The 13214-nt window shown below is 40.5% G+C and overlaps 1 protein-coding gene across 1 annotated transcript in view; it reads right to left on the bottom strand.

Annotated features, from left to right (window-relative positions):
• Window positions 1-236: 236 nt before the first annotated feature.
• LOC129670690 (60S ribosomal protein L29-like) overlaps window positions 237-13214 on the bottom strand; it is a 57840-nt gene continuing 44862 nt past the window's right edge. Inside the window, exon 4 of the mRNA XM_055599240.1 lies at window positions 237-735. Coding sequence (XP_055455215.1) covers window positions 237-735 — 499 coding nt within the window. The remainder of the gene's footprint in view (window positions 736-13214) is intronic.

Raw genomic sequence — 13214 nt, forward strand, 5'->3', positions numbered from 1 at the left:
CATAATAAATATGAGTCAGTAGAAAACAGGAACCCATAAGTCATTCTTATTTTTCTTTTTGTGTTTTTGTTTTCTATGTTATTATGGGTTTTGTTTGTTGATTTTTTTTTTTTATTATTTTAACAGATCTTGCCTCAGGTTTATTTGTAAAAACAGCATAGGACACTGGTCATCTGTAAATAGTGTGTAGGTGTCACACACCAGTCCATCTGTCTTCACATTAGTAGAACCATTTCCTACAGGGCCTTCACAGGGGCCTGGGCACCTTTGGGAGCCTGAGCTGGAGCTGGAGCCTTGCCCTTTGCTGGAGCTGGGGCCTCTGCCTTGGTTTGAACCTTGGGCTTTGATTTGCAGAGCCTGCGACCTTTAGCCATGTAGCTTCGAATCTGCTTCCCAAGCTTGGGGTGAGCAATGAAAGCCAGGCGGCTGAGTTTGCCGCTGGGGGCCTTTGGCATCTTGGGTTTAACAGCTGCAGGCTTCACAAGGGCCTTGATGGCCTCTGCTCGCGTACTCATTGCCTTTGCGTTGTTTGATTGCATCTTCTTCAGGCCTTTCTTGTTGTGCTTCTTGGCAAAGCGCATGTTCCTCAAGAATTTGGGGTCCACCCCCTTAAGAGATTCGTATTGCTGTGACCGGGGTTTCTTGATGCCGTTTCTGTGCCATTTGCGGGACTGGTTGTGTGTGGTGTGGTTCTTGGACTTGGCTATGTTTGCACAGTAACCCCCGGCCGTGTTGCTTATTTTTGAGACAAAGTTTCTGTCTGTATTTCTGGCTGTTCTGTGTAGACCAGGTTGGCCTCAAACTCATAGTGATAAATGGGTCTGTTTTTGCCTCCCAAGTGCTAAGATTAAACTTTATGCCACCACACAAGGTTCTGTAAGTGGTTTTAAAAGGATCTTTTTATATTTTCCTCCTGTTTCTTCCATAGACTACATACTCTTAGGAAGGAATTTTCCTAAATCATTTAATAGACTTTCCCTCCTTTTGTGGGTACTTCATTAGTGCCTGTATAACTTGATTGAAAGAAAGAATACAATACGTTAATTACAATATATTATAATTCTAAGAGTTGATGTAATATATAAGCAAGGTACAATGTGAGAGGAAATAATTCAGAAGGGAAAAAAAGACAGCTAACATGCTTCGAAAGTTTGGATCCATGTCTTAAAGGAAGTGATGTCACTCAATATGGCACAGAGAAATTCTTTTTTCCACAGATGCAGTAAAATTTTCTGACTGTAAGCATCTTATACACAGATGTAAGAGCCTGAAGATAACTACTCATGGCCAACCAATGAGACATAATGAGCATAGTCATGAACAAGACCATGGCAACATTTTTAAAGTACTTCAAGGATTGTGGAGTACAATCTGGTTAAAATACACTATAAATTTTGGTTTCTTTACTTAGTTGACTTTTTTTGCACACTACCCAGGTACCCTAGATGTCTTTTACTGATGTTGTAGACCTGGACTTCAATGGGAGCAGAATATTAATGATTGAACTAAGAGGTGGGCAACTGTGTTTGTTTATCCACTCACTCAGTCTTGTCCATTTGTCCTTCTGCAGAGCTGCAGAGAGAACCCAAGGCTTTGGGAGGCCTCTACCACTGCTCTATAGCCCAGCTGGAAAAGCTTGCATTACAGGTGCACTGTTCCGTTTCCTTTACCATATTTGAAGTGAAGATGCTGAATTAGACCAGAATCCCATGAACTGGTAGCTACAGGATCATTTCTGTGCTTTGTTTTCCTTCATGCTGACACAAAATTTCACATGCCAGCACACATACATGCAGAAGTGGCACACACCTTCAATCCCAGCACTCTGGAGACAGAGGCAGAGGGATCTCTAAGTTCAGGGCCAACCTGATCTATAGAGTGAGTTCCAGGACAGGACCACACAGAAAAACCCTATTACTAAAACAACAACAAACAAACAAACAAAAAACAAACAAGATCTCACTCTGTGATCCAGCTGATGGTAAATCTCCTGCCTTGACCTCCTGGTTGCTGGAATTAGAGCTGTGTGCTATCACATCTGGCCCTTCTGCTCTCTACCTGGGATTCTTATTTTAAGAATCAAATTGTAAATACTTAAATGAAAATTCTCACCCTTATCCTGGCCCTTAACAGCCCATTTTCTTTGCTGGGAGTAGTTATATTGGTGTATAGACTCCCTGTCTTCCTTTATACTCTTACAATAGTCCGTGGCATAGAAACACATTGGTTCGGCTAACTGGTCTCCTATTAGTAGTAATTTCAGCTTTTTATTACTAAAGAAACATCTCAATGTTGCATACGAATCATCTTATACTAGTATATTTTCATGAAAGAACCCTGAAAGTTGAATTTCTGGGTGAAAGAATTTGGATACACACAATTCTTGCAGGGGTTACTAAATAGAATCTTAACCAACGTACATTCTCAGTTAGAAAGTATAAAGATAGAAAGGATCTAATGTTGCCCTATGCTTATGCCCATAAAGTACTTCATGAAAATATTTTATTTCTGCAATTTGGAAAGTAAAACATTAAATATGAAAGTTATTTTAATTTCACTCATTATAAATTACTTGAATCTCTATATATTCATACATATCTGCTCAATTCTTATTTGTATTTTACATTAACTTCATAAATTACACCTCAGTGGGAAATAGCATTTATAGTACTAAGTCTTATCTAAGCATATATTTTTCTGTTGGCTAAGTTCTTTTTTCCTCTTTGTTGGAGATTGACACCATGGCTGTGCACATGCTATTCTACCACTAAACTTCACCCTTGGCCCTCTTTGTTATCTTTATTTTAAGACAGCATCTTGCTAAGTTGCCTAGATTAGCCTTGAGTTTACTTTGTAGTCCAGGACTACATACTTGAACTTGTGATCTTTCTGCCTCAGCCACCCAAGTAGTTGGGTGTACAGGTAAATACCATCATTCCTGACTCTGTGAATGTCTTATTTACATCCCTCAATACTGAGTCAGAATTTTGTTCACAATGATGTTGTAACATCGCAATGAAACAACTCTTAGATGCTTAAACTTTCTTGATAGCATTGTAACAGTCTTTTATAAAATATTCTTTTATGCAGTATGTGTGCATGCTTTAGTGTTATCTTTGACGCAGGTATATAGCAGGAGGTTCCCGTCATACTTTTAAATAGAGCCGAGGTGAATTTCTATTTATTAGATGTCACTGAGAGGGACCTCAAAATTCAGCACATGGAGGAACAGGCAACCGCATATGAGCAGTAGCCAGCTGCATATGAGCGCTGCATGTGAAGAAGCAGCCTCTGCCCTACCTCCCCGAAAAACTGCCAACATGGAAAGTAAGAAGATTTTCGAGTCCTGGGACTTGCAGCTGCCAGCCATGACCCAAGCACCCTCTCTGATATTTACATTAGAAGGGTCCACCGTCAAAGTAACAATCTCATTGCAGACTCCCTTTTTTCTGGCTTTTACAATGTTTCCGTTCCCATTTTTTTTATTGCAATCTTATTAACTTTGTTGATTTTACCTTAGTAATAAGCAGCATGTTTGATGTTCGGTTTAATTAAGTTCATAATATGTGTTTCTACTTGTTAATAAATATGGAGGTCTCATCAACAGTGATACTAGTTTTTTTCTTGACATAGATCTTATACATATGATATAAAGCATATCTCTAGGTGCTTAATCTTTTTTATACAGAATAGAGTTTTCTCTAAAATATGCTTTCTAACTGATTAACCTCTCAATGACAACATTAATTTTTATCCTAGAAAAATTGCTGAATTTCCCTATTGCTTTTAATTGTTTTTTGCTAAGTATTGTTAAACCTCAATCCCTTCTTTCCATATATAACTCTAATTCCTTCCTTTTACCTCAACTTCAATACAAAATTGTTATTGTTGTGAATATTCCTCCTCTCTTTTTTTTCCTTTTCCTTTTTTTGAGACAGGGTTTTTCTGTGTAGCCCTGGCTGTCCTGGAATTTACTCTGTAGTCCAGGCTGGCCTCAAACTCAGAGACCCTCCTGCCTCTGCCTCCCAAGGGCTGGGATGAAAGGCGTGTGTCACCACCGCCCAGCAGTGGTCTTCATGTAGTAAAACTAGGGTTTCATTGCTAAGCATAAATCTGACACTGGTGTCAAAGCAAATCTCTTTATTATGTCACAAAAGCATCTATTTTTATTTTAAATTTACTTTCTCAAGGATGGCATTTTAATATCATAAACATCTTTTCATTATCTGAAAAAAATTTAGCTCTTCTAGTTATCACTTCTAGTATTCACTTTCAGTAGACTATAACAATCCCTTCCCACCCCCATCCAAATGTTCTGTTAACCTGGGATGTTCTATTTATTTTTATAAACTGAGACTTGAACAAAACAATGCCCTAAGGTTTCTTCTGTTTCCTCTTTATTTCAGACTAATTCATAGAGTCCTTATTTGGAGTATGTGTGCTTTCCTCCTGTTGATTGAATCTAACATAAACCTGCCTAATTTGTTTTTCCTAAAGAAGATGCAAGTCACTTTGTTGACTAGTCACTACTGTCAAGTTTCTGAGAACCTTCTATTCCTCCCCCTGGTTTTCTTTTTTGGGATCAGTTCTTCCTTACTCTTTTCTGTGGGATGAACTTGCAGCTTCACTGGGACTATAATTATGTCTTTCCTTTGCCATGATGAGTTTGTGCTCTTACTTCTGCGGTTCAGCCACACAATTTCTGCCTTGAACCATAAGCCTCACTCAGCTTCACTTTCAAACTGGTGCACACTAAACTGGAAGCATATTTTGCCTTATATCTTAATTTTACCCTGAGCCAGGGGCTATATTATATTCCTCTAGCACAGTGTTTATGAAATAATAGAACTCAAGAAAGATTCAATAAATAATCAATAATATAATTAATTCAGTTAGCATATGCAGTGCCTGTCTTTCTATTTCAAGCTATACCTAGAATATTAATATAGCTTAAGATTGAACTATTAAGATGAACTCAATAGACGGTGAACATAATTGTTCACAGAGAAGAAATTCTCCAGGTTATGAATCAGGTACTTCTCAATATATATCTTCTAACTTTTGGAAAAATGGAAATGAATTAATGGCATGTTATAGAAAAGATGTCAATCTGTGGACCTGCTCTTTTTAAATGGTCTGAATTCTATCATCCAATTTCTCACTGAAGTGTTTATAATTACATACTTTCTTTGGACCAATTTTCTGTAAAGAATATATTCTTTGTCACAGATGAAACAGAGCTTCCCACCACCAACATCATGTGATTTTAGAGTTCTCATAAAAACCTCACTGTCCCTAGTATTTCTTTTTATTCAGCTCATTGAAGGCCCTAAGTGTAGTTCAAGGTACATTCCTTAGACTAAAGATTAGTTTTATTTCTTAAAATGGAAAGCTTTGGGAGAAATAGCAGACATTAGCACATAATCAAAAATAAGTAGATCATCTACTTTACACAAATGCTTTGAAGATTAAAGTTATTGGGCATTTTTCCTGGAGTCTCTGGTTAGATGAGCCTTAAGAATGGAAAATTAAACAGCATATTGAGGGAGAGGGGTGAAGGGAAAGGTGACGGAAAGCATACACACACTTCTAAGCAGACTTTCTCCTCAGTTAAAGCATTATGGGCTAAATGCTCTGTTAAGTCTAAGCATATCACTAAATAACCAAAGGCCAACACAGCACCTATTTGTTCACATTGAGAAACCTTATAAACTGCCTACTGTGTGCCAAGCTCTTGGAGCTTGAGCTACATCAACGAACACACACTCTCTATTTTACTCTCTGATCTGTTAAAGCTTACTGCCTAAAGGGGAAAGCCAACTAATTTTTAAAAATCAATTATAAAGGCTCTTTCTTGTTTATTTTGTCATTTGAGGATAATGTGTACTGTTGAGAGAAGAGGGGACATGGAGCATGTTTAAAATGGAGCATGTTGGGCTGAAGAGGTGGCTCAGCCATTAGAGGCTAGGATCACAACCAAAAACATAACATAAAGCATGTTGGGATATTTCTAATTTTATCTTATTATTCTACTATACCCTGGACTGCACACATGCTACAAGTTGCAATTTTGAATGACGTGCTCAGTAAGTCATTGAGTGACAATGTGAATACCAGGCTAAGTGCTCTTGTGAATACCCAGCACAAAGACAACGAGATGAGGAGTGCTTTGCACGCTTACTATGCACAGGGAAATGACTGGGAAGAGTGAGCAAAGCAGAGGGACCAGATCCAGCAGCTGCTGGAGGGCAGCTGAGAGAAGGAGGGCACTTCTAGGCTTGTATTATGCGATATGAAGTCAGTGAGAAGCTTTAAGCAAAGGTCGGCATGACCTGACTGATATCATTCTGACTATTAAAGCTGGATTGTGCTTATGAATTTAGTAGTTGGGAGGCTATGTAGAAATGTCACTTTCTGTTCAAGTCCAGCCATGACTAGACTTGAGTTGCTGATTAGTCTTGGCTACAGTGAGACCCTGCCTCAAAACCCAAATAAACAAATATAAACATTAAAAATAAACAAACAAAGACCAGTATCTAAGGGAGATAGACAGTAAAGCATTTGTTACAAGCACAAGTACTTAAGTTGGGTCTCTAGAACCCATTTAAAAAGTTAGGCGTGATGGTGTATTCCCAGTGCGGAGGAGGCAGGTATAGGAAATCCCAGAGCTCACTGCCCAGCCAGTCTCACCAAATCAACAGGTTCCAGGTCCCAGTGAGAGACCTTGACTCAAAAAAACATATGGTAGACAACACCTAAGGAACAGACCACAAGTTTGATTTCACCCTCACTCCTTAATACCACATAACAGATGTGCATGCACATACATATATTTAGGCAGACAATAAATTTACATGGAATAAAACAGGTCAGATACAGTACCAGTCACAAGTACTCCCAACCCTCAAAGGCTCAAGTAGGAAGGTCATAAGCTTAAGGTCAACATAGGCTATGGAGTAAAACCGTATTAAAATAACCAAAACAAAAGAGCAAACAAAAACCCTCCAGGTACGGTGGTGTGGTATAAGCCTATAATGCAATGAGTGGTACTCAACCTGTGGGTCCCTATGCCACCCCTTTGGGGATGAATGATCCTTTCATAGGGATGGCCTAAGACCTTCAGAAAACACAGATATTAACTTTACATTTCACAACAATAACAAAATTGCAAGTAGCAACAAAATAATTTTATGGTTTCGGATCACCACAATATGAGGAACGATATTAAAGGGTCCTAATATTAGGAAGGTCGAGGGCCACTGCTCCAATGAAAGTACATGCAGGAAATTAAAGCAAAAGGATTATTAAAAGTTTGAAGCCACTCTGGATTACACAGAAAGGATGGGGCTACCCCTGGCTATGCAGTGAGACATGTCTTAAACAAATGAAAAACAAAACAAAGCAAAGTCACAGCACCCTCAGGGAGGAAACTATCTGATTATCTGGGGGAACATGATGACTTTCAGGTAAGAGTAAGAAAACAGGAAATGATAAGGAATGATCAGGTGTACCTTGAAGGTAGAGCTGACAGGGTTGGGCATAACCTGGGAGATAGGAGAAAACCAAGACTGCGTAATACCTTTGAATGCTTAAAAAAAAAAAAAAAAAAAAAAAAAAAAAAGTACTGACCAAAGGAGTCAGCTCTGTGTCAGATGCTGCTGATATTTCCAGTAAAACAAAGCCTGAGGAGTGGCGTGGCACTGAGACATTTAGCAACATGACCGTTACCAACAACAAGCTCAGCAACAGCAGAGAGAATTGTGGGAGCCACTGTGTGACTTTTTTTCCGGGGAGGCATGAACAGACATCTATTCACAGGGCACAGACACAGGGCACAGACAAAAGACCGAAGAAATGATATCCTTCAAGTCTAGCTTTAGTGAATCAGGGAGTTTGTTGGGAGTTTGTGCATGAGTGTAGGTGAGGGGTTACTTCCAGGAGCATGGACTTAAAAGGCATCACAGGACAGCCCACGCCTACCAAGGTGACAACTCACCAGGAGCTACGTGCAGAACTTGCAAGCAGCTGATCATGTGGGAGAGCTTCCTCCCTGTCAATTTTTACTGCTTATGGAACCTTGGATGTGGCTGGAGAGATGGCCTGGCTTTCCCAGCCCCAATGCCCAGCCAATTGCAACCACCTGTGACTCCAGCGCTGACAAGATGTGATATCCTTGGACACACACACTTTTAAATCATGTTTTAAAAAATCTTTTAAAATAAAACTCTTATGTATCCAGTTCTGGTCAGGTTTTCTTTTTCTTTTTTTTTTTTTTTTTTTTTTTTTTTGGACATGTGACACAAACTAGCATCACCTGGAAAGGGAAACCACAATCGAGCCAGTGTTTTATCATAGCAACAGAAAATAAACTGGGATGTACCTCCTTACACAATTACCATAGTCACTGTTTCCATCTCAATTAATACATGTTTATTATTCCCACTTACTTAGGATTCAATATCCCTCCATTTGTTTCCTTTACTAGTAAACTTCTTACTAAGACTTGCATAAATCCATCAGCAATCCTAGCCAAGGGACAACATTCTGTGTGTATTTTCAAGAAAGATAGTGAAAAGTTCCCGGTATGTATACAAGGTACAGGAGTAGAATCAGGCGGGCAGCAAACCAGGGTAGAAATGAAAACTCAGCAAATGAGTTGCCTTTCAGCATCCTTAGCAAGGTTGGCAGAGAATGGATCAGAAAGTGGAAAAATAGTCATATGTTCTACAGTGTGACGAAGAACAGGTAAAAAGCTGGAACAATTCACCAGAAGGGTCAGAGAAGTGAATCTACTGACCATAGACTTAGATCAACTACAAGGAAAGAAAGTGTGTGAGAAAGGGACCATGAGTGCAGATGAGGGGAGGTGAAGCATCCTGCTTCCACATCTCTCCTCCAGGTATATCCGCAAGTGGCTGTGGCTTCTATGCCCCACTAAGAACTGCCATGATACTTCCTTTCAGGATGGAAATGCAGAGTCATAGTGACAAGCTCAGTGTGTGCAGAACTTGTGCTTCGAACTGCTCTCTGTTCTGGGTCCCTTGAAAAAAACTGATTTCCTCACAGGTGCTATTATCCTACATTGGCACCAAACCCAGTAAGCATCCTTGTAGCTCAGGAGTCTTCCCATTGTTGATTTACATGCTTTCCAGCTGGTTTTGACATGCACAGCTCCTCTGGATGGACTTCCAGCCTTAGTTCAATGAAAGCCGTGACTCACAGTGCAGCGCTCTGAGTCATGCACCGGAGTTATGTGAATTGGTCTTAATTTGGTGCTTTCCAGTTATCAGTGTGAGCCCTGCCTGCTGAGAGCTTTGTTTTGTTTTCCTTCCTAACACTTGGAACTCCCTTAATTGGTACTTGATAACTTCCACGGTGACCATGTCTGCCCTGGGAGTAAAAGTTGGCCCAATGACAAGCAAAAAGAGCGAGACAAATGGAAGCATAACAGAAACTGTGCTGCGAAAGACATTAGCACTAAGAAAGCTAAGGTTTTCGCAGATAGAAGTCATTATTTTTTTTCATTGTGAAGCAATTAACTTCAACTCCTGCTTGTAGCTCACACATGAAGATGACAACTCAGAAACTTGAGATATAAAGAAGGAAGATAGTGAAAATGTGTTCTCTCTTTTGGAAGTGACAGGAGCAGCTCAGCTTCCTTCTTTCATAGACACATGTGCTGCTGAGATTCAATTATTCTATCAGAAAGGACAAAACAGATTTAATGAAAGAACAATGTGTGAGTTGCTATATGCTAGTTTGACATGGTAATGCAGTTCAAAAGGCTTGAAGAAATAAAGCTTCCAGCAACATAAGAAATATTCCCAGAACCAGAACTTCTGTCTTAAGAGTACACACACAATGGGCCAAATGCTTCATTCATGTTGTAAGTGCTCATAAAACCATTTGCCAACTAATGTGATTAAAAGGAAGACCTTGAACACATGCTTTAAACCTACTGTTTCTCTATCTCTCTGCTTCAAGTCTCTCTTTCCCTCCAAAACTGCATGTTTTGTCTAGAAAGGCACATTAAATTTGCAGTAAATCCATTACGAAGATTTTCAGATTTGTAAGTAAGGAACACTGTCAATTCTATAGTTTCTTACTGAATATCACTTTATTAAAGCATTTACACTTCATTATTCATTCTCTGTGGATAAGACAGAGGGAGTTCAGACAGTTTTATTTAATGTTGTTAGTGTATTATAAAAAAAATAGTATATATTTTTATTCTCAAAAAAAATCAGTTTCACTGGTATCAAAATAGGCTGGGTATGATGGCATGTGCCTGAATTTCTGACACTGAAGAATGTGGAGGAATGAGGAAGAAAGCAGAGGAATAAGGACAGCAGCAAATTGGAGACCAGCCTGGTCTCCAATATAGGTCATTTTAGATAAATCAGGGCTACATAGTGGAATCCTGTATCAAAAACTCAAATGAATAGGGAAGGATATGAAGCTAATAAAGTGAGAAAGCTCAATGTTAGCATCCAGAATAGAGCCAGTCTGTAGATGCAGGATTTTTATACACTACAGATGTGGCTATATTCAAAAGTAAATTATCCTTGAGTAGAAACACATTCTATTCCATCTTAACAAATACAGATCTCTTTCTTTGCTTTGTTCTTTGTTTCCTTTGCTTTTTCTTTTGAAAAATACTAAGGATTGTCTAGGAGTGTACAAAATGTCTTAAGTAAAACTATAAACAAGAAAGATAGGCATATCCTATCCTCTCATGTATCTAAAATCTGAAGAATACCCAGTTATTAAATAAATCCAGTTGTCACTGTGATGAAGGGAAAATATAAAGAGCTTTATTAATCTGCAAGTCATGCTTCTCTGAGAAAATAGTGGTGCCTCGGCATGGAATCTGAAGTGTAAGAAGGATAATGCCAGTGGTCAGGAAAACATTTTATTCCAAACTGAAGTTTAACGCAGATGGGAATTGTGAATTGTGAACAAGCATAGAAAGTTCAGCTCTTCCCCTAAACCCAAATCGCGAAATTCCACCAAGTTACAGTGAAATATGATGGATTCTAGATCCTGAATCAAAACCATGGAAACCCCTGATGATTCAGAAAACCGACAGAACCTGAAAGAAATCTTTCCAATCTGAACTTGCTAGTTTTCACATTTTATTGGTCACTCCATGGTTTACCCTGCTATGCCTTGTTTGAAAGGTGTGAACAAAACCTTCATCTCCTGGCCAGTTAATTTGTCTGGGCATCATTGAACTCTGTATGATTAGAAAGTATAGAATAACCAGCTTTGAGAAGTACTAAGTATCTCAGGACCTAGCATCAACACCCCTATTTGGTAGCTACAACAGGAAACAACAAGCCCTGTAAAGAACAATACCCACACAGGTCAGGGGAAAATGGGCAGCCAGGTGCCAATGTAACACCAGAGGCTTTTCCCCTGGAAGGATCCAGCAGCACCTCTCATACCTCTTCATGTTTACCTAGAGAAGTGGCAATGAGGATCTAAGCTGTAGATTCCCTCTAGGTACCTGTCACCAGCCTAGGAAGAGCACAGCTCCATAGAAGAAACACACAGAAGAAGAAGCCAAATATCTGGGGAGTACAAATGCAAGCACTTTAGGAGGAGGATTGAAGGGATTCAATTTTTCCACAAAAGAGAGAATTCAGTCATATTCATTTGAATGAATGGATGGGGTCTGGCTGGTGGCATCTGCCTCTAATTCTAACACTCTCAAGGCACAGGCAAGGGCGTCTTTGTGAGTTTGAGATCAGCCATCCCGTCCTACAAAGTGAGACCTGTCAAAAAAAAAAAATTGCATCATTGCATCCTTTACAAAGGTAGAACATTGTTAACCATGAGTCAGTTGAGAGTCTCTGAGTGTAGTAACGTACACCTAAATCCCAGCACTCAGGAAACAGAGGAAGAAGGATTGTCCAAGAGCTTCAGGCCAGACAGGGCGTACACAATGAGACCCTGTCTTAGTTATGGTTCTATAGCTGTGAAAGACACCATGACCAAGGCAACTCATAAAAGAAATTGAAGGCCTGCTTACAGTTTTCAAGGAAATAGCCATGATTGTCTTGAAAGGAAACAGACAGGCATGTTGCTGGTGTTGTCGTGGAGAGATTTACATCTTAATCAGGTGGCAGGCAGAGAGTGTATCCTCAAATGGGACAGCTCCAGGTTATCCTACTGTTGCCCTATGGCATGGAGACCCTGCAGCTTTGGATCAGCAGAACTGGCCCTTTCAGAACTGGCCCAACCATTCTTAGATGCTACAGATTTTCAGTGAGTCAGTTCAGAGCCCTTGATGAGCCAGGTGATAGCTGAGCTGGTCAGCTGGCTTGCTCTCCCTTATCTGAACCACCAGGATGAGTCCTCCAGCACTGCTTCAGCTAGGCCACCCAGTGTTTCTCTCCTGTTCTCAAATCCTTGGGCTGGCTCACTTGTAACCACGCTTCCAGAGTCAGCTCCACTGTGCTGCCCAGGAAAGGTGCAGGCCCCACTCTCCCAAATGCTGCAGCCTGTGAGGGGCTGGACCAGCTCTCCTGACTAATGCAGCTGTCAAGGAAGGAAGGAGGAGGGGATCATCCCCACACCCATACCACCTCAGGACAGATGAGTGGTCAAGCCAGCTCTCCGGTGTTCTCGCTTCCAGGCAGCTCACCTTCAGCCAGCTCACCTTCAGCCTTCCCCCACCCCTCCCATCACCACCACCAGGGACAGCTCTACTGGCTGCCCAGATGAGGTGCAGAGTTTGCAGTAGCTGGTGAGGAATAGGACCAATTCACCCCCTCTCATGACCTCAGGACCAGTTTTCCCAAATGCTGCAGGTAGTGAGGGGTGAGTGAGGAGAGCGTCACCTGCTCACACATACCACTTCACAGCAGACAAGGGGTGAGGCCAGCTTTCCCTCACTCTGTCCTTGGGACTGGCTCACCTGCTCTCCCTCAGCCCATGCCAGCTCTATTGTGCTACCTGGGCAAGGTGCAGAGCCTGTTCTCCCAAGTGTTACAGCTGGCAGTAGACTGGCCCATATCTCCGAATCTCATGATGACTCATTGCAAAGAACGTTTTAAAGTGAAAATGCGTGGACAGAAGAGTATACCGTGGGACACACTGTGACGTACTAGAGCTTCCACAATGAGATGTTTTCTATGTTTTGCTTTTGCTGTTGTTATTATTTGTGTGTGTGTGTGTGTGTGTGTGTGTGTGTGTGTGTGTGTGTGTGT

This window comes from Psammomys obesus, unplaced genomic scaffold, assembly GCF_907164565.1.
Source record: "Psammomys obesus unplaced genomic scaffold, mPsaObe1.curated_primary_1811, whole genome shotgun sequence".
In the NCBI taxonomy this organism is placed as follows: domain Eukaryota; kingdom Metazoa; phylum Chordata; class Mammalia; order Rodentia; family Muridae; genus Psammomys; species Psammomys obesus.